At 38.9% G+C, this 22092-nt stretch overlaps 1 protein-coding gene across 1 annotated transcript in view; it reads right to left on the reverse strand.

The window, feature by feature from the left end:
• Positions 1 to 22092, reverse strand: part of HYDIN (HYDIN axonemal central pair apparatus protein) — a 346192-nt gene that overhangs the window by 247759 nt on the left and 76341 nt on the right. Inside the window, exon 9 of the mRNA XM_057713331.1 lies at positions 4994 to 5093. Coding sequence (XP_057569314.1) covers positions 4994 to 5093 — 100 coding nt within the window. The remainder of the gene's footprint in view (positions 1 to 4993; positions 5094 to 22092) is intronic.

Raw genomic sequence — 22092 nt, forward strand, 5'->3', positions numbered from 1 at the left:
TATGAAGAAAATCTTATCTATATGTATTTGTTTTTATATGCTCAAAGCATATAGGAAAACAAAAGCAAAGCAAAACAAAACAAAATGAGGGAAGGAGCTTTTCTATTTGCCTAAGAGGTATTTCTTTGTGGCCTAAGACCAGGAGGTTTTACCAACCCTTTGAAGATAATAGTAAGGAATCAGCATCAGCCCTTGAAAAGACACATAGAATTGCATGGAATATAAGGGAAGATAATATGGAATTACTATGTAAACAAAACCGTTCCCTGGCAATTGTATCTTTTAATAAACCGCTAACAAAATAAAGAAGACTGTCATGCAGTTGGAAAATTATACCATTCAGTTTACCCAGGATGTGAATTCTGTGGCAGAATTCAGAATTGCAAAGGAAGGAAACAATGGATAAATGCAATTAGTTATGTAATGTTTGGGAACCTCCTGGAGAGCAGCCAGCCCCTTGGAATATGGCCAAGCACAACATCCCAGGGGAGCTATCGATGGGAAGGAGGTCCTAGCACCTGTGATGTGGGGGCCACTGGACCATTTCCAGCCTATGTCTGAACACTGAGGTCTGGGGTAGATGCTGCTGCTCTGAAGTGTGAAAACAGACATGTCAATCTCAAAACTCCTAGTCCAGTCTTCATTCATTCTAGGGCCATCTTGAGAATCTAGCATCCATGGGCAAGGGAGAGACCAGGTCAAACTAGGATTCATTCACTCATTCATTCTTTTTTTTTTTCATTTATTTGCTCATTCATTTAATCAGTATTTATTGAGTGGCTTTATCTTCCTAGTGCTAACAGCTTAAGACACAGAGTATGATTTCAATATGTAAATTTTTAAAACAGGTAAAACGACGCTATTTTGCTTAGGGATTAATACATAGGTGGTAATATTATACATGAAAATAAGAAAATGACTATCATAAAAGTCCAAGTGATGATTACATCCAGGGAAGGTGAAGGAAACATCACCAGGAAGGGACACAGACCTGGTGGAGGTGGAGGGCAGCACAGTCTTGGGTTAATAGCAGCCCATTCGAGACTGCCTGACCCCTTTACATAAAGAGAAAAGTGATTACATAGATATGGACTGAAAACATGCTGGGTATAGCAGAATAGTAGAATTTTTGCACTTTGGGATATTAATGATTGTGCACTCTTATTACTCTCCCCCCAAGTTTAAAATAACCACCACAGCCATATTCCTGGGGACCTACACATTAAATAGCAGAGGTAAGTATCACTAGCTACCCTGAAAATTAAATCCATTTTCTTATTCTTTCTTATTCTTATATACAAATAGATAACCACAGACCAGAAGACATTAGAAGGAATCTATGAATACATGATACCTGCTACCTTGGATTTTTCTGACTAATAGATGTCAGTATTTCTCTGGGCTTCCTTATTTAATAGCTTTAAATGGCATTTAATGTCATTCACTATTCATGTTTGAGGATTAAAATCTTGTTCTTTGACAACAGAGGGTGAATCCTGTAGGTCTAACTTTGGAATGTTAAGATTTCTGGAATAATAAAATGAAAAAAAAATGGAGGAAAGTATATAAAAAAATAAAATTTCCCAGAGCTGAAATGACACATGATTAATCAGACTCAAATGGTCCATAGAAAGCTGAGGAGGATGAACTAGAAAAGCTCACTCTTGGACACACCTTCATGACCTTTCGGATACAAAAAGGAAACCTTAGAAAATAGGAGAGAGAAATACCAGGCCACCTATAAAGCAATGAGAATTGAATGACCTTCAAACTTCTGGATTTTTATAATAAAGCTGGCACAATGTCTTCACAGTTCTGAGGAGAAATTATTTTTAACCTAGAATTCTATAGTCAGCTAAACTATCAAGTGGTATGGAGGCAGAATAGGACACTTCCTTGCATGCAAGGATTAAAGTTGCCCATCTAGATACCCTTTCTGAGGAAGTTACTTGAGCAAAGTGAGACTCACAAGATATAATGGAACACAAAGGGAAATTAAACAAACAAATTCCTGGATAAAAACTGTGCAGGAGGTAACTGATCTAAATTAGAATTAAAAAGCTGGTGGGCTCTGTGGAAATGTCTTCAAGGAGAAGAAGAGCATGAATTCTAAAATTAGATAGCAATAAAGAAAGGAGGAATTAGAAATCACAGGGGGAAAAATACCAAAAGCTCTACAAAAGAGTCAAGTCAATTATGAAGTAAGCTAAAATGAGATATAGTTGTGAGAAAGTGGTGGACAGTAACAAAAGAGAATCTACAAGATACAGACCTTAGGGACGTTCTTTGAGTGACTAAGGGTCAGAACACTCAACCAACAGAGGATAAAATGCAATTGAGGAATACAATTTGGGCCTTCAGTGTACAAAATTTATGTAGACAAAACAGAAGACTTGAATGTGGTTACCAACCATGACAACACAAAGTAGAACAATTTACAGAAGAGGGAGAAATAGGGTTGAACTGCAGTGGGCGGGTTAGGGGTTCCAATATCCTTACCCGTGCAGAAATATTGTAGAGCTGATGGGCCTAAAATATAGTTTTAAGTATATAAATATAGGCTGCTTAAGGATACAAATAAAACTCATAAAATGAAATCAATATAATAAAAACAATTGGGTTTTGCCAGGGGCTAAGGTGGCCTGAGCAAATTTCATGAGGCAATGGAGATATTCTATACTTGCTTTTGGTGGTGGTCACATCACTGTTTAGGTTTGCCAAAGTTCACAGACCTGTACGCCAAAAGAGGGTGAATTTCACTGCATGTAAGTTATAAACCAATAAGCCCAGGAAGGGGTAGAGGAGATAGAGGTGAACTAAATCTTCACCTTTCATATTGAGGATTCAAAAGTTGTAAGTAAAACTGATAAATCGACAAATAGCCATATAAGCATAGAATCAGCAAAGGAAATTACCACCACAAGAAACAGCTAAAAATACTTCTTGGAAGCAGTACTGGAAAAATAGACTATTATTTAGCTTCATAATTTTACTATATGCATGTTTTACTTATTTATCGGCATGAGCTTTAAAAAAAATTCTGAAACCTTTTTAAAATACAGAAAAGTCTCCAGAGTAGTGCAAAGAACTTCTCTACATCCTTTGCCCAATGATCTTTGTAGCAAAGGATCCAATCCAGCTCACATGCTGCATGCAGATGTCATGTCTCCCAGGTCTCCTTCAACCTGGAGCAGTTCTTCAGTCTTTTCTTCTTAAATCTTTGGATATTTTTGAAGATTATAAGCTGGTCATCTCTTTTTGTCCTTCAATTTGGGTTAGTCTGATGCTACCTTGTGATTAGACCCAAGTTAGGTATTTTGGTCCCAATATACTGAAGAGATGCTGTGTTTTCATTGCATCCTAGCAGGTGATACACAACGTTGATTTGCTCTTTTTGCTGATATTAACTAAGATGACACCTACCAGCTTTCTTTAATGTAAAGTAAAATTTCTCCTCTTTATAATTAATACATATTTTGAGAGAGGATATTTTGAGACTATGTTAAAACATGTTCCACACCCTGCTTTCACTTACTAGTTTTTTTTTTGTTTTTCCTGTTTATTATTTTTATTTATTTATTTATTGGCTGCGTTGGGTCTTTGTGGCTGCACACGGGCTTTCTCTAGTTGCAGTGAGCGGGGGCTACTCTTCATTGTGGTGCACAGGCTCCTCATTGCTGTGGCTTCTCTTGTTGCGGAGCACGGGTTCTAGGCACGTGGGCTTCAGTAGCTGCGGCACATGGGCTCAACAGTTGTGGTGCATTGGCTTAGTTGCTCCATGGCTTGTGGGATCATCCTCGAGCAGGGATCAAAACCGTGTCCCCTGGCAGATTCCTAACCACTGCGCCACCTAGGAAGCCCACCTACTAGTTTTTAAGCCATTGGTGCTTTTCACCAAAATTGGTTATTACTATGATTGCCAAATGGCAAATTTTATTGAGTAGATTCATAGATTCCTGTTTATTCAATTGACTGTAATCTATTAGTGTCATTATTTATTTTGATTCTCAACTTGTTCCAAATTTGGTCAGTGGGAGTCTCTTTGCTGGCTTCTGTGTCATTTTGACATATCTGTCATTCTTTTAAGCGTTTCCTTATTTTCCAGCACAAAAGGATGTTCTGGGCTCATCTTGTTCTTTCTCTGCCTCAGTTCTAGAATCAATTTTTCAAGGTTCCTTTCAGTGGAGGGTGGGATTTAGAAACCAAGCTTTGGGTGGTAGCTGTACTCATTGCTATTAGGGTCTCAAAGCTTCCATGACATCTCAGTGGACATAGCTAGGAATTAGGCATATGCATGTACATATACATATATTTACATATTTATTTATTTCCATATCTACGCATATCAACAACCCTGAGTTCGTAGTGGTCACTCCAATTCCATTCCAATACCAAAGGGCTCATCTTAGGCTTCCTTCTTCCCATGTTTGTATCTTCCTCCTCCAAGAGTGGAAAATACTGGCTCTTGCTATCCTCAATATATTTACTTTTTTGCTTAATTCCTTTATATGTATCCAACCTCCTGAAGCCATCAGGTTGCCACCCTACTAGTACACCCTCCTTGTGGCTCTGGCCACCGCCAGGCTGCCTTCCCATCTTACTTGGCATGCATTATTATGATCAAAACTTAAGAAGGAAAAAATTAAGTAGCCAAATACTATGAAAAGGACAAAATATAACATCGCGAGAATTTGCGTTAAGTAATATTCTTACTGCCCTAAAAATCAAGGCATAACCCAGATCCATGGTTTCCCACCCCTACCCACCACACCACAATTGTAATGTACTTCAAAGTTTGATCTGTTCTAGAAAGAAGTGTGAAGTGCATAGCTTGACTCCATTATTCCTCTATTGATATCGTGCACTGGGCATAGCCCGAACATTCCCTCTCTTGCTCGCTCGCTTGCTCACACACACACACACACACACACTTAATCACTTTATGCTCTGGGCATTTGGTAACCTGAGCTTACCACACAGAGGAAGTCTTTACCTGAAATGTCACAGTAAACAGTCTGCTGGTAGACCTTGGCTTCCTGAGGGTTAAAGTACACAGTGATTTCAGCTGACGAATTGGGCCAGACATCACCGTCCTAAAAACATGAAAGAATCGTTAAAAAACAATATGATGAAGGGAAAGCACTGCTTTTAAATGCTGTTGTTATGACTCCAGGAAATTTGAAGGAAATATTTTGACAACAAATAGAAGAAAGCACAATTTTACCCAACAGATAGGAAATTTCTACTCCTTGTTAAGAGGTGGTACGAGTTGGAAACATGCTTCAAAGATCGTTTCAGTGAGTTCATGAATATATAATTAGTTACTAAAGGAAACTAGGATGCTTAGGGCATTTTTTAAATTTGTGGATTCAATTAACATTCATTGTATGCCAACGTGGGTCCAGCACTGGGCTTCAGAGATGAAGAAAGGTGTAGTCTAAGATTGCATGGAGCTCACACCTTAGAGGGATGATAAAAAAGTACACAAACATCTTGAAATATACGTGATAAGTGCTATGCCTTATCTATATAAGGTCTAGAAAGGCCACAGGGAAAGAAGCATCTAACTCACCTGATAGAGAAACCACATTTCTAACTTTTGAGTGACAGTGTAAGGAAATACTCTTATTCTGTGAAACAGCAATGGCCCGAGGCAGAACAATGGCCAGATCAAATTCTGGTTCTGATCCAGTGTGATATTATTTCTCGTTTTAACTCAAACGATTCAAAGGTCAATAAGAAAACTGAGTTTTGAAACTGTAATGCAACATACCACATGTCAGAATCCCCTTGAGGTATTCTTTGAAAACTATTTTTGTGCTAACCATGTAACTTCTCAGGGCTGTAAAAGAAGATGCTACAGCACCTGCCTCAAAGGGTTTCCTAAGGTCTGATGAGGGATCACGCAGGTCAAATGCTTTGCCCATGTTCAGTACACAGTAAGAGTTCAGCAAATAAATGTTTGCTATGATTAATGTTATTCTCATGCCACTTGGAAAGACTAAGATGAAAGTATCAGAAAAATTAGGGGGTAAATGTGTTTTTTTTCTATGGTTTTTGCAAATAGGGCCAAGTAGAGTATCAGTGACAAGCACGTCCAAAAATGTATTAATTGTCCTTCCAATTAAATAGAAAACTAAGGAAAGGCAACTTGATAAATAATTAGGATCCAGTTTCAGACAGTCCCACAGGCATGTTCAATTTCCAGTTTGGCTCAAAATGAACGTAGTGCTGGAATAAAGAATCAAGCAGGGAGCAAAGTGGTTTAAAATGCAGACATCAAACAAGATGGGGCAAATAGAAAACTAGAGCCAATTTGGGTTTGCTTATGACGGTAACAGCCTGGTGAGTGTGCTTCCCAGGCAGTGTCACCCTGCTTCAGAAGCATGAAGGGCACAGAGCCTCCAAGAAGGAGCGGTGAGGGCTGTGGGTGTCACGTGGGTCCTGGGAGCTCTCACATCCACATCTGCCCACAAGAATGAGGGTGGGCGCTGTCCTGTCTCCAGCACCTAAATCAGAGGTGGCCTGTAGTAAGTGTTCAACATATTTATTGAATCGGTCATATCCACTCAGTTTGCACACCGTGTAGTTACTGACAGATGCCTATTCATCTTTGCAGCCTATTGCTGCCATTTTCTCTGCATCTGGAACCACAAAAGCTATACAATTTTAGAGCTGACAGGGAGTTCTGAGATCATGCAGGGAACGGGAAAGTGCTGAGCACTTTTGCTTACTTGGGCATTTCACTGTGGCACTTTTCAAACCTCGAAACGGGTATCTGTTCTCTTCTGATAAATGGCGAACACCCGGCTCATTTTGGTCTGTGGGGGTTTTTAGTGATGTGGAATGCTAGGAGCACTCATGGCTAGAGTGAGCAGACAGGCCAGGCAGGAAAGGTGGCTCATCCATTGGTTGGTGTATCAGTGGGTTGTCCATCTCAGAATGGCTGAAGACCTGGGCTTACTCCCAGTCCAGGAGACAAATGTATTCCCCTGCTGGGTTTAGGCATTTCTTTGTTTGGAAGTGTAGAATGGACACAGCTAATCTGTTCCTATTCAAACCGACTGACCACAGGGTTCATCTTGGATCCCTAGAAAACCTCTGCTAGAAAAGTCTCACCAGAATGGTAGGAAATGCCCCAAAAAGGATATGCTGGGAGTCAGATAAGCTCAGTATATGTGGGCAAATTCAAGGGCCTTATGGTTTGGGCTGGGCCAGATCACTTTCAAAAGCATTATCCAAACAAGAAAATCCAGGGTCCGTGTGCATAGAAGAAGGCAACACACTTAAGTTCTATCCCAGAAGCACTGTTGCACATCCCAGCATCAAAGAAGCCTGATTATCAGACTAGTGGGTTGGAAAACAGTAGGACAGGCATGCTCCAGGGAGGCAGCCAGAATCTCTGAGAGGAGGGAACAGTGACATTTGGATGTGACCCAGGAGTGGACTGTCTGATAGGGAGCCCCCAGAGGCTGAGAAGCCTTTCTGCTTGCTGAGGGAAGACCAGCGCCAGGGAATCTGAGTCCATGGGGTTCATACTGGGAGAATGGGGCTGTGGGTGCCGTGCTTTCTTATCCCGGGCTGCAGCTATTTTGTTGGGCCTACGACATCCACTAGTAATTTACAGCTTTTCCTGAGCCCCAGGAGATAATTCAAGGACAAATTCTATTCTAAAACCTCTCCTGGGCTTGTATCAGGAAATGTGCATTAAGAAGGCTGAGTGTATCTGTGAAAACAGAAGTGTGGTCATTCAGTTTCCTCTCACAGAGGGATGCTTTCATTACTAGGTCATTTGAAGGAGTTAGGAATGTGTAGAAGGAAACTTTTATTTTTCAATTGGGATTAAAATAGAAGTTAAAGAACTTCAATTTCTTTATAGCAAAAACTCACTATAGCATTTTCCACCAAATCAGAGAGAGCAAACTCTAGAAACAGGCAATCAGCCTAAGATGACCCTACTTCTACTTATATATCTTTGATACATTTCATATTACTTTTCCCACACTTCTAAAGTTAACTTCCATGTCATTTATGTCTCTGAAAAGACTTTTTCTTTCTTTATCGCTCAGTTCTAAAGTTTCTTTCTGAAAGCCAAAACATTCAGAATGTTCCCTACTGGCGCTGACATCAATATCCTTTCCTCCCAGTGCTGTGAAACCAGCTTCATCCCACAGAACCCCTTGCTGTTCTGCTTTCCTTCCATATATGACTCCTTTCCCATCACTGTCCATTTTCCTGCTCCAAATGAGAGACTGAGTATATAGAATATAATCTGTAAATGACCATTATCGTGTTTGTTGAAAATAATTGTTCAAATGGTCTTCAGTTTTACTGTAATTATCTTCCTTCTTGGGTTTAATGTTTTGCTTTTCCCTCAGAACCAAGATTGCATTTCACTTATTAATCAAGTGACGTGCTAGAATAAGTCAACTTTGAATTTTCAAGTCTAAAGTTAATTCCCATGTTTGCAGTTTTTGCCCAAATATTAAATATTTCTGGAAATGGAACTTCTGGAACAAGAACAACCAAGTGACTTGACAGGGACAGTTCTGAGACTTCCTGAAAGCTGTCTATGAACATGTCACCACTGGTTCATGATAGGTGATTAATATGATCATGAGAAAGGTGTCCCATTAAAATGACCTCCTTAAAAATTATACTGGCAATGATTAAAGAGCCTGTTTAAAAATTCTCTATTGAAAATCTTTAAATAAAAATAAAATATTTTAAAAATCACCTTTCTTGATCAGAAAGAGAAATTAAGGAAACACTCCCATTTACCACTGCAACAAAAAGAATAAAATACCTAGGAATAAACGTGCCTAAAGAGGCAAAAGACCTGTATGCAGAAAACTATAAGACACTGATGAAAGAAATCAAAGACGACACAAACAGATGGAGGGACATACCGTGTTCTTGGATTGGAGGAATCAATATTGTGAAAATGACTATACAACCCAAAGCAATTTACAGATTCAGCGCCATCCCTATCAAATTACCAATGGCATTTTTCACAGAACTAGAACAAGAAATTTTAAGATTTGTATGGAAACACAGAAGACCCCGAATAGCCAAAGCAATCCTGAGAAAGAAAGATGGAGCTGGAGGAATCAGGCTCCCTGACTTCAAACTATACTACAAGGCTACAGTGATCAAGACAGTATGGTACTGGCACAAAAATAGAAAGGAAGATCAATGGAACAGAATAGAGAACTCAGAGGTAAGCCCAAGCACATATGGGCACCTTATCTTTGACAAAGGAGGCACGAATATACAATGGAAAAAAGACAGCCTCTTCAATAAGTGGTGCTGGGAAAATTGGACAGCTACATGGAAAAGAATGAAATTAGAACACTTCCTAACACCATACACAAAAACTCAAAATGGATTAAAGACCTAAATGTAAGGCCAGACACTATAAAACTCTTAGAGGAAAACATAGGCAGAACATTCTATGACATAAATCAAAGCAAGATTCTTTTTGACCCACCTCCTAGAATAATGGAAAATAAAAAATAAGCAAATGGGACCTAACGAAACTTAAAAGCTTTTGCACAGCAAAAGAAACCATAAACAAGACAAGAAGACAACCCTCAGAATGGGAGAAAATATTTGCCAATGAAGCAACTGACAAAGGATTAATCTCCAAAATATACAAGCAGCTCATGCAGCTCAATATCAAAAAAGCAAATGACCCAATCCAAAAATGAGGCAGAGGACCTAAACAGACATTTCTTCAAAGAAGACAGGCAGATGGCTTACAAACATGTAGAAAGATGCTCAACATCACTAATCACTAGAGAAATGCAAGTCAAAGCCACAATGAGGTATCACTTCACATCAGTCAGAATGGCCATCAATGAAAAATCTAGAAACAATAAATGCTGGAGAGGGTGCGGAGAAAGGGGAACCCTCTTGCACTGTTGGTGGGAATATGAATTGGTAGACCCACTATGGAAAACAGTATGGAGGTTCCTTAAAAAACTAAAACTAGAACTACCATATGACCGAGCAATCCCACTACTGAACATATACCCTGAGAAAACCATAATCCAAAAAGAAACATGTACCACAATGTTCAATGCAGTACTATTTACAATAGCCATGACATGGAAACAATCTAAATGCCCATCAACAGATGAATGGATAAAGAAGATGTGGCACATAATACAATGGAATATTACACAGCCATAAAAAGGAATGAAATTGAGTTATTTGTAGTGAGGTAGATGGACACAGAGTCTGTCATACAGAGTGAAGTAAGCCAGAAAGAGAAAAACAAATACCGTATGCTAATGCATATATATGGAATCTAAAAAAAAAAATGGTACTGATGAACCCAGTGACAGGGCAAGAATAAAGATGCAGATGTAGAGAATGGACTTGAGGACATGGGGTGCAGGGCGAAAGGGAAGCTGGGACAAAGTAAGAGAGTAGCATTGACATATATACACTACCAAATGTAAAATAGATAGCTAGCGGGAAGCTGCTGCATAACACAGGGAGATCAACTTGATGACTGGTGATGACTTAGAGGACTGGGAATAGGGAGGGTGGGAGGGAGTCGCAGGAGGGAGCAGATGGGGGATATATGTATAAATACAGCTGATTCACTTTGTTGTATAGCAGAAACTGGCACAACAGTGTAAAGCAATTATATTCCAATAAAAAGCTTAAAAAAATCACCTTTCTTCCCCCCTCTCTATTACCCATCTCCTTCCTTCTTTTGTTCTTTCCAATGAAGAATTATTTCTTGAAAATTTTGCAAAATCAAAACCCAAAGTGCAGGAACAGAGGGTTACATACACATATAATTTACTTGTTTACCCAGAAAGTAGTTTACAACATGAATCAATGCCTAAATTTATCATATAAAATAGCTGTATGTTATTTCCCAACTTACATTTAAAAGAGTAATCCAAACATTCGCCCACTCAAATGTCATACTTTCCAATCATACTCTCTAATCTGACAAGAGATTAGATACAATACAAGATTGAATTGTACTAACTCCGAACCATAATATTTGCAGCCATTAAGTGAGAGCTCATACTCCTGGCACTGTGTTAAGTGCTGATATACATTATCTAGTTCAATCTTTACAGCCTTGTGAAGTAGTACTATCCCCATTTTAAAGATGAGAAAACTGAGGCAAGGAAAAGTTAAGTATCTCACCCAAGGCCATATCAATAGTAAGTGGCAAAGCTGGGATTCTATAATATTTTTTCTTTAACTTCCTGAACCCTACTGCAATTATAACAAAATGTCAGGCCTCACCTTTCACACATCATTTTTAAAAAATGGCCAGGAGAAACTTCCAGGCGCCATAACAGTTCCAACGCTGACTGTGAGGATCACAAAGTGGGCGGTGGCCCAATTCTGGAATACTCTGCCCACTCATTAGCCTGTGAAATTACCCCCCCTTACACAAACTGACAACCCCATACCCTGGGGCCTTTCTCACCTTCTGAGATGGCCCACACTGCCTGCGGAGTGTGTTTCTCTCTAAATAAATCCCTAAATAAACTTCTTACCTATCAAAAAAAAATGGCCAGGAGAAATTTAAAAACACTACAACTGACAATCAGCCTTAATTGAAGCCAGCATAACCTGGTGTTCCTGTCTGGTGAACACAGTAGGACACTGCATACTCAAACATTCAGGTACCTTGGAAGGTGATTCACAGGAGGTTCTTGTGGATGATACATTCAATATTAGTAAGTTGCAGCTCTTGAGAAATGCACTGGAGGATTTTAACAAGCTATCCTGGTTGGGTAGGGTATAGCCAGCTCAGAACAAGCTCAGTGCATAATGACTTCAAGAGCAGCTATAATGTGAAATGAATTTCATCATGTTTCACCAAAATGGAAATATTCTTGACTATGTAAACAAATATTTTCAGCTATCCTATCATATTTAAGAAAAATGTAAAGAATTTCTCTTGGAAAATAAAAACATTCTCTTAAAGTCAAATTTCTATCAATCAATAAGAAAAAATAAATGAAAGCACTGATTAGAAGCTATAATCTGCATCATTACCCACAATTGCTCTTTTAGAACCTTTCAGATCAACAGGAGGCCCTCTTTATTGTCACCTGGGGCAAACAGAATTGTCTCAAAGAGATATAGGGAAAAAAGTAGAAGCTAAAAAACTGAAGGTAAACTATCCAATTTATCACTGAGAGAAAGGAATGAATTGGCACATGACATGCAAGGAGATATTTCTCTTCTAGTATATCTTCTGGGACTAGAAATTGTGAATTTAGTAAAGTTTTGATTCTCAAAATAATGACCAGAAAAGTTTCTAAGAGAGGGATTTGAGATTTGACCATCTGTCAGAGACACAAAAGGTGTCTTCCATCTATGGTGAGATACTCCAACCCATGGACGGTGAAAATTCCAGTGGGGTTTTGTAGGGCTGAGGTAGTTGTGTGTTATGTTCATGCCTTTCTCTGGAGAAAACAGACCTGCGTGTTTCTTCCAAGGAAGGGTCTTAATTTATTTAATGAGCTATGAGGAACCTTGCTATTTCTAAGACTTCCCTAAGCCTCCCTCCACCTCCACTGGTTCGCCAACCAGAGCACAAAGACCCGAGAGGACAAACAATAATAAAGGGAGGATGAAGAATGGGAAAACCACACTGACGGAAGAGCCGTGACTTCTCAAGGACAGTTTGCTCTCAGCAGATTCCTGTCCTCCTTTCTCCTTTCCGGTGTCCATTTCCAAGGAGTCAGCGTCCATGTGTTTGCAATGAACCTCACGACTAATGGTACAAGACGTGGAAGGGGGTTGCAGTAAAAAGCTAGATCTTTCCTCTTTGGTAGCCATCTGGGCTCCCACCCAACCGGTTCTGCTGAGCTCACATGCTATGCCGATTTGGGAAAAACAAAATAAACTAAATTTGAGCTGTGCTTTCAAAGTCTGAATTGCTGAATCACATGTTTTCTGCAGGCTTAGGTGACGACAAAGCATGGTTTACTGTTACTTACAAGGTAATAAAGAAATTATCAAGTTTCTCTCCCTTTTTAAGGCTTAGTTAAATTAAGTTGAAGCTCCCCTAGGGATCTTGGATGAAGTCTGCTTTGACGGAAAAGACACTTGCTAACAGAAGCAGAAACGTCTTCCCTGCTCACTGATGTCAGTCGGCCAATCATTTAGGGCCAGTTTGAGCAAATATCTTTAAATTCTCAAAACTTTCTTCTTGAGAAAATATCAAGTGTTCAACATTCAGAAAATTGCTGCATCTTAAAAGTGTGACCTGAGCCAGCGGTACCAGAGTTCAGAAACGGGGCTAGCACACCTGTGCCGTGATTTCTCAGAGGACTGCTGGATGCTCATGGAAATCGAAAGCTTAATTCTCTCTTTTCGCCCTGTAATATTCTTCTGCCTCTCAATTCTCACAATTGTGTGTTTTGTCTTTGAATCTCTCTCACTCAGGGTACCCAAGAGACCTAAGCAGAGGAAATAACAGAATGAGACCATCAAAATTCTGTACAGCCAGAGTCCATCTAGTAAAATAGAATATTATATATTTCTGAAAGTAGTCAATTCCACTTGTTTTTCTGGAAGGCGCAAAACATGCACAATAGACTCAATTTCACAATTCTTTTCCAAAGAGGGAAGAAACCTATATGGACACAGGTGAATAGAGAAATGGTCAGTATTCTATAGAACCTAGTACCTTCCCTAGGTAAGGAATAAATGGGAAATTTTAGGTTAATTACATTAATATTTCAAGACATTATCAAAAGAATTGACATGAGGAACTGACATAAATAGTAGTAATACACCACATGCTTTAATGACTAGAACAACAATTACAGTTACCATTAGAATATCAATAAATTATCAAGTAATGCTGAAAAACATGTTCCTTCCAGCCCATTTTCCTGTATCTGCCCAGGACTGTCTTCCCCCTGGGTCTTTTCCCACCCTCTTCATCTTCAATGAACATGTCTGGGGTCTCTCAAAAGACAAACTCCCACTTCTGCACTCTGTGACCACATCAGTACCCAAGATGCCTCAGCATAACTCCTCAAGGTCCTTTGAACAGACCCCATGGCAATGCTATGCAAAATGAGCAGGATAAGGAAAAAGTGAGCTAAAATAGTGGAACTAACCAGTGGCCAAGTGGTGAACAGATGGTAGAACAGAGTAACAGTTTTCAGTTCTAGAGTTTGGGATCAGACATTCTTATAGCACTGAGTCAAACTACTTCTCACATGATCGCATAAATAAGATGTGATTTAAATTCAAAACCATCACCACTTTTTGACAACTTAAGGACAGTGACTGATCTCTTAATCTTGAATCTACTTGCTTTAAATTGAAAGAGCCTCTAAAATAGGAACAATGTTCCCATAAAACACTCAGTACGCAGAGACCACAATAAGGGCTAAACTAAACTTTGTTTTGGCTGATGTATTTGAAGAGCCAGATATATAGACATAGGTCTGAGAAAATAAGCATATCTTTGCTTACTTCTTTTCGGACCCCAAGGTAACACGGGGTTTTTTTTGGCTTTTGTTTACTTTTTAAGTTTACCTCAATTGAAGACAATATCCTTCCTTGGCGGACACAGAGGCTGAAGGGCCCATCAGAAAAAAAGGTAGTCTCTAAACCCCTACATCAACCTTTAATTTTATTTTTATTTTAGGAACAAGACGTCAATTAGTGGTTGACTGTTAGATCAGTAGGTGGCAGTACTTGGTTTTAATCATCTCTGCTTCTACTATGAACTCAGCTCATACCAAGAAGCTAATTAAAAGGAATCACAACCTAATAAAAAACAACAACAACTAATTGCTGATGCATAGCTCAACTGTCAGAAATTAAATAGTGGCCATTTGGCATAATTAATCTTATACGTGAGCAAGATATAGAAGATCCTTCAGTAGAAAATGGTGATGAACAAGGCATAATAGGGTAGAAAGACATGTAGGACAGGCTGGTGAGCTCTCAGCTGGCTGGTTCTCCTCTTCACCCTCCTTCTCCGTGAATTCACAGCCTCGCCTCTTTTTGTAGGGCCTCTAAAGGTGAGCACCTGGGGGCTGTCCTGGGCCCACTGCAAGTTTCCTTCTTTGCTCTACTCTTAGAATTTCCATCCTCTTTCCATGCCTTCCGTGAAGACCACTAAAGGATACTCACAAATCTTGCTTCCACTCCTGATTCCCATCCCACAAGTTAAGTATTGCATTTCCAAAATTATTGGGACATCTAGTGTCATCTCAAATTCAGCATGTTCAGAACCAAACTCATCATCATTAATTGATTTTCATTTGTTCATTTGTTCCTTCCTTCATCCATCCATTAATTGCTACTGTGCTAGGCCTGGGGTACAGATAAGGATAAGGCTCTCCTTGATGTTAAGGGAGCTCAGAGTCTGTTCTCAAACTGGAGAATCATAACCTACTAGCCAAAAAGCATAAACATGCCCAAATATCCTTATTTTGTGTACAAGGCAACTGACATCAAAGGAGATCAAATGGCTTGTTTAAGGTCACATTTGCCATTGGCAAAGCTAGGAGTTAAACCCAGGACTCCTGACTTGCTAATTCCTACCAAAGACATCACAGTTCTCCTGGTCACTCTAGTTCAGATCTGAGAAGACATTTGATTCCTCACCACGTCTCACCCTCAATGGCCAGTCGATCAAAAAGCACTTTTTGAGCATCTCTCACATCTGCCATTTCTTTTGCTTTCTGACCATCACCAGGCTGTTCCAGGTCAGCGTCACCCTCACACATTACTCTCCAGTTGCCTGCAGAAATGTTCAGTTTTCTGACTCTCCCTGTGCTAGTGAATTTCCCCTTCTGACCTGCACTACCCATCTCACCTTCTAGCCATCCTCCTCCAATTCGATCCACAAGTGGATGCTAAGATAATCTTTCTAAAATACCCTCAACACATCCTGTTCCTGATCCAAACCTTATAGTGAGTCTTAGATACCCTCAGCACCAGTTACTAAACTAGGATCCATGGAACACTGACTCCAGTGGATACTGTGTGGGAAAGGGGGTCTCTAGTCCTGGGGAAATACTGTTTACACTTTTCCCTTTGAGAGTCATCTTCTCTTGAACCAGTATTTCCCAAACTTACTTGACCACAAAATTCCCTTTTGGCAGGGAACACACATTACCATCCCTCAGATCCAGCGTTTACAGAAACACACTGTAGGAGACAGTCGGTTATAGCACAGCAGGTTGCCAGGGCAACCAGACATGCCAACTCTCCTTCTCAATCTCATTTCTTATATTCTCCGTGACCACCTGCTCCAGAAACCTAACAGTTTCCCTTTATTTGTTTTCATAATTCCTCCTATTGGAAATATTCTTCTTCTTCCTTTCTATTTAATTAAATCTTACCCTTCCTCCAATACTCAGTTCAGATCTCATCACTTCTATAAACACTTTCCCAAATCTGTCATCTAAAAATACTGTAGAATTTATTTACTTGTATCATCAAATCAAAATTTCAACAGTGGAAAATACCCACAGTTCATATCTGAGTCAAGAAGCTAATGAAATTACAGAATATTCCCATCAAATACCTTCAAACGTAATTTATGAGGTAAGATTATATTACACTCACAAGAACTGTATTTCTATAAAACTATCAGAATCTTTATATAGGAAAAAAGGAAATTTAACATCAATAAATAAATCACTATAACTGACACTGAGTTCTGCTGTTTTGGCCAGAAAAACGCTAAGGATGACACTAGGAAAAATTCATGCCTTCATTTCTCCTTTTGCAAAAATTATCAAGAATCAGCTAATGAATACTATCATGAGAAGAAAACCTGAATACTGTACAGAAAAGACAAAATTATTACAGATGCCATAAACATCACTTATATACTAAGCAAATATTATCCCCTTCCTGGGTTTTTTTTTTTCCACACAACATAAACAAAATTAGTCTCATTTATTTAAAGGGTATCATTTCTGTGTATCATTATTCTATAAAATGTTTTTCTTCCTAATAGTGAAAAGATGTCTTGTGATAAGAATACCTAGTTCAGATCCTAAGTAGAATTCAAAAGGAATCATATCACGTGCCACATTTTAACACATATATCTGCAACGAGAAGTGTTGGGTTTTGTGCATGAGGAGAAGAAAATCTGAGGCAAGCCCAGTCTTTCTACTTCTAAATTTGAAATATGCAAGCCTTACCTGCAGGCCTCCCGTCTCCTTCTGACCACCAATGTTTGCCATCCCAGAGCCACCCACTCCCAGAAGGCTATGAGGAAAGGACGGCAGTCATCAGCCTGGGTTCTCCATACCAGCTGGGAAGAATCTTGGACTGCCTACACTCTGGACTTTACCAGCCATGAAATAAGATTGCCATGACTGACCGTTCCTCCATGCCTCTGCCTCACTCAGCAACTTACTTGCTTGGACTTGTAATGCCTTCCTGATCTTTTCAACATCTTCTGGCATGACCTACTTTTATAGGTGCATGTCCTGTTCTTCCAAGACTGTATATTCACCTTAATTTAACCTCTTTCTGGTCTAACTCATTATATTCGAAGATCCCTTTGCTCAGTTGAGCCCTGGATAGTCTTCTGACATGAGAGACGATTCAGCCTCAACTCACATCTTCAACCTTGTTTTCCTACATGAACTCTTTAATTCGAGTGAACTGATCCTCTAATGGAGCCTTGACTGAACCATGCCATGCACACCCTCAATTTTGTTTTCCAAAAGTTCCATCTGCCAGACCCAATTCAAGGCTCTGCTCTCAAAAAGCCTACTCTAACTTCTTAGCCTATGATAATCACCTCAGCCTCTGACCTAGTGTCTTGACTGTCTGTCTTCACCAGTGATTCACACAGCAAGTCCCACTAAATATTAGTTCCACAGGATGTCTCCAAGGGGAAGGCTCGCTCTTAGAGACTTATAATGCTCATTATCACATGAAAGACTTTTATAAGTCTAAGAGCAAATAAACCTTTCAAACAATATTGAACCCAGTGCTTCTCAAACTTATTTAGCCATGGAATCCCTTTACTATGTTATATCCTGTAATAATAATTTGGAAGTACAGACATAAGGAAAACTGATCTATATAAGTCAATGGCATTTCTCACAAGTGACTTTTTATCCTAATGTGTCCTTGTGCCCATGTTTTCTCTCCAACAGGTTTGAATGGTAACCATCTAGCAGCTCTAACTAGCTGTGGACTTTCTGAACTCCTATTGCTGTCTTTACCCTCACATCACTGTATGCTTGCCAAGTTTAAGGTAAAGTACAGTGCCTAGCGCATAGTAAACATAGAATATGCTGGTTACTTTCATTTAGAGGCAGTGGGGCAGAGTGGTCAGGAATTTGGTCTATGAAAGAAGCACAGAAACATACAAAGCAAATATTAACAGACATAAAGGGGAGAATTTACAATAATATAATAATAGTAGGGGACTTATAACACCCCACTTAAATCAATGGACAAATCATCCAGACAGAAAATCAATAAAGAAACAGCGACCTTGGGACTTTCCTGGTGGTCCAGTGGTAAAGAAGCCGTCATGCAACGCAGGGGATGTGGGTTCAATCTCTGGTCAGGGAACTAAGATCCCACGTGCCGTGGGGCAACTAAGCCCACACGCCTCAACTATTGAGCCTGTGTGCTGCAAACTACAGATCCCATGTACTCTGGAGCCCACATGCCACAACTACAGAGCCCATGTACCCTGGAGCACACATGCCACAACTAGAGAAGAGAAAACCTGCATGCTGCAACTAAAGAGAAGCCCACATGCCACAACTAGAGAGAAGCTCATGTGCTGCAGCAAATAGCCTCTGCGCCACAATGAAAGATCCCACATGGTGCGACTAGACCCGATGCAGTCAAAAAATTAAAATTGAAATTAAAATCAAACAAATAAATAAATCTATATTAAAAAAAAAAAGAAACAATGACCTTAAATGACACATCAGACCAGTTGAACTTAATAGATATCTACAGGACATTCCATTCAAAAACAGCAGAATACACATTCTTTTCAAGCACACATAGAACATTCTCCAGAATAGATCACATGATAAGCCAGAAAACAAGTCTCAACAAATTTAAGAGACAGAAATTATATCAAGCATCTTGTCCAACTGCAACAGTATGAAACTAGAAATCAATCAGGAAGAAAAATGGTATCAGGGTAAATACAAACATGTGGAGACTAAACAACATGCCACTAAAAATCTATGGGTCAATGAAGAAATCAAAAAGGAAAGCATAAAATACATCAAAATGAATAACAATAAAAACACAACTTTCCAAATCTATGGGACACAACAAAAGCAGTTCTAAGAGGGACATTTACAGCAATACAGTCCTACCTCAAGAAACAGGAAAAATATCAAATAAACAACATAACCTACTATCTAAAGGAATTAGAAAAAGAAGAACAAACAAAGCCCAAAATCAGCATAAGGAAGGAAATAATAAATGTAAGAGAAGAAGTAAATAAGATAGAGACCAAAACAAAACAAAAAAACCAATAGAAAAGGTCAAAGAATCCAAGATAAATAAAACTGATAAGCCTTTAGCCAGGCTCATTAAGAGAAAAAGAGAGAGAACCCAAATACATAAAAAAAGAACTAAAAAAGGAGAAATCACAACTGATATCACAGAAATACAATCATAATAGAATACTATGAATGGTCACATGGCAACAAATTCGACAACCTAGAAGAAATGGATCAATTCCCAGAAACATACACTCTTCCAAGACTGAATTAGGAAAAAACAGATAATCTGAACAGATTGATTACTAGTGTTGAAATTGAATCAGTAATCAAAAGAGAAAAAAAGAGAAGAAAAGTCCCAGATGGCACAGCTTCACAGAGGAATTCTACCAAACATATAAAGAAGAGTTAATACCTATCCTTCTCAAACTAATCCAAAAACCTTAACAGAGGGAACACTCCCAAACTCATTCTTTGAGTCCATTACCCTGGTACCAAAACCAGACAAAGATACGACCAAAAAAAAAGAGAAGATTAGAAGGCCAGTATCTCTGATGGATACAGACGCAAAAATCCTCAACAAACTATTAGCAAGCCAAATTCAACAATATATAAAAAGGATCATACATCATGATCAAGTGGGATTTATTCCAGGGATGCAGAGATGGTTCAATATACACAAATCAATCACTGTGATATGCCACATTAACAATGAAGGGTAAAAATCATATGATCATCTCTCGATAGATGCAGAAAAAGCATTCAACAAAATTTAATACCCATTCATGATAAAACTCTCAACCAAGCTGGTATAGAGGGAACTTATCTCAACATAACAAAGGCCATTTACAATAAATACTACATTTACAATAAATACAGCTAATATAATACTCAACGGTGAAAAGCTAAAAGCTTTTTCTCTAAAATCAGGAACAAGACAAGGATGCCCACTCTTGACAATTCTATTTAACACAGGATTGGAAGTCCTAGCCATAGCAACCATACAAGAAAAAGAAACAAAAAGCATCTAAATTGGAAAGGAAGAAATGAAACTGTCAGTATTTGCAGATGACATAATACTATATAGAGAGAACCCTAAAGTCTCCACCCATGTAGCCACACAGTAGCCTGTGTGCCACAACTACTGAAGCCCGCATGCCTATAAAACTAATAAATGAACTCAGTAATGTTGCAGAATATAATATTAATATACAGAAACCTATAGATTTTCTATACACTAATAATGAACTATTAGAAAGGGAAAGCAAGAAACAATTGCATTAAAAAGAATAAAATATCTAGGAATAAACTTAACCAAGGAGTTTGTACAGTACAGTACAAAGACCTGAACTCTGAAAACTATAAGACATTGATGAAGGAACTAGAAGATGATACAAATAAATGGAAAGATATCCCATGTTCATGGATTGGAAGAATTAATATTATTAAAATGTCCATACTACCCAAAACAATCTACAGATTTAATATAATCCCTATCAAACTACCCATGACATTTCTCAAAGAACTAGAACAAGTAAACCTAAAACTTGTATGGAACCACAAAACACCCCAAATAGCCAAAGTAATCTTGAGAAAAAAGAACAAAGCTGGAGATATCACACCTCCTGGCTTCAGACTATACTACAAAACTACAGTAATCAAAAGAGTGTGGTACTGGTACAAAAGCAGACACATAGATCAATGGAACAGAATAGAGAGCCCAGAAATAAACCCACACACATATGGTCAATTAATCTATGACAAAGAAGGCAAAAATATATGATGGGGGAAAGACAGTCTCTTCAATAAGTGGTACTGGGAAAACTAGACAGCTACATGTAAAAGAGTGAAAGTAGAAGATTTCCTTACACCATGTAAACTCAAAATGAATTAAAGACCTAAAAGTAAGACTTGAAACCATAAAATTCCTAGAAGAGGACTTCCCTGGTGGCACAGTGGTTAAGAATCCACCTGGCAATGCAGGAGACACGGGTTCAAGCCCTTGTCCGGGAAGATCCCACATGCCACAGAGCAACTAAGCCCATGCAACACAACTACTGAGCCTGCACTCTACAGCTTGCAAGCCACAACTACTGAGCCTGTGTGCCACAACCACTAAAGCCCATGCACCTAGAGCCCGTGCTCCGCAAGAAGAGTAGCCACCACAATCAGAAGCCTGTGCACCATGACGAAGAGTAGCCCTCACTCTCCACAACTATAGAAAGCCCACACACAGCAGCAAAGACCCAACACAGCCAATAAATAAAAAATAAATAAATAAATTTATCCCAAAAAAAGAAAAAAAAACTCCTAGAAGAGAACATAAGGAGAACACTCTGACATAAATCATAGCAATATTTTTTTGAATCTGTCTCCTAAGGCAAAAGAAACAAAAGCAAAAAATAAACAAATGGGACTTAATGAAACTTAAAAGCTTTTGCACAGCAAAGGAAACCATCAACAAAATGAAAAAATCTACTGAATGAAGAAAACATTTGCAAAAGACATGGCAGATAAGGGGATAATATCCAAAATATATAAACAACTCATAGAACTCAATATCAAAAAACAAAGAATCCAATTAAAAATGGGCAGAAGACCTGAACAGACATTTTTCCAAAGAAG

This window comes from Hippopotamus amphibius, chromosome 16 (assembly GCF_030028045.1).
Source record: "Hippopotamus amphibius kiboko isolate mHipAmp2 chromosome 16, mHipAmp2.hap2, whole genome shotgun sequence".
In the NCBI taxonomy this organism is placed as follows: Eukaryota; Metazoa; Chordata; class Mammalia; order Artiodactyla; family Hippopotamidae; genus Hippopotamus; species Hippopotamus amphibius.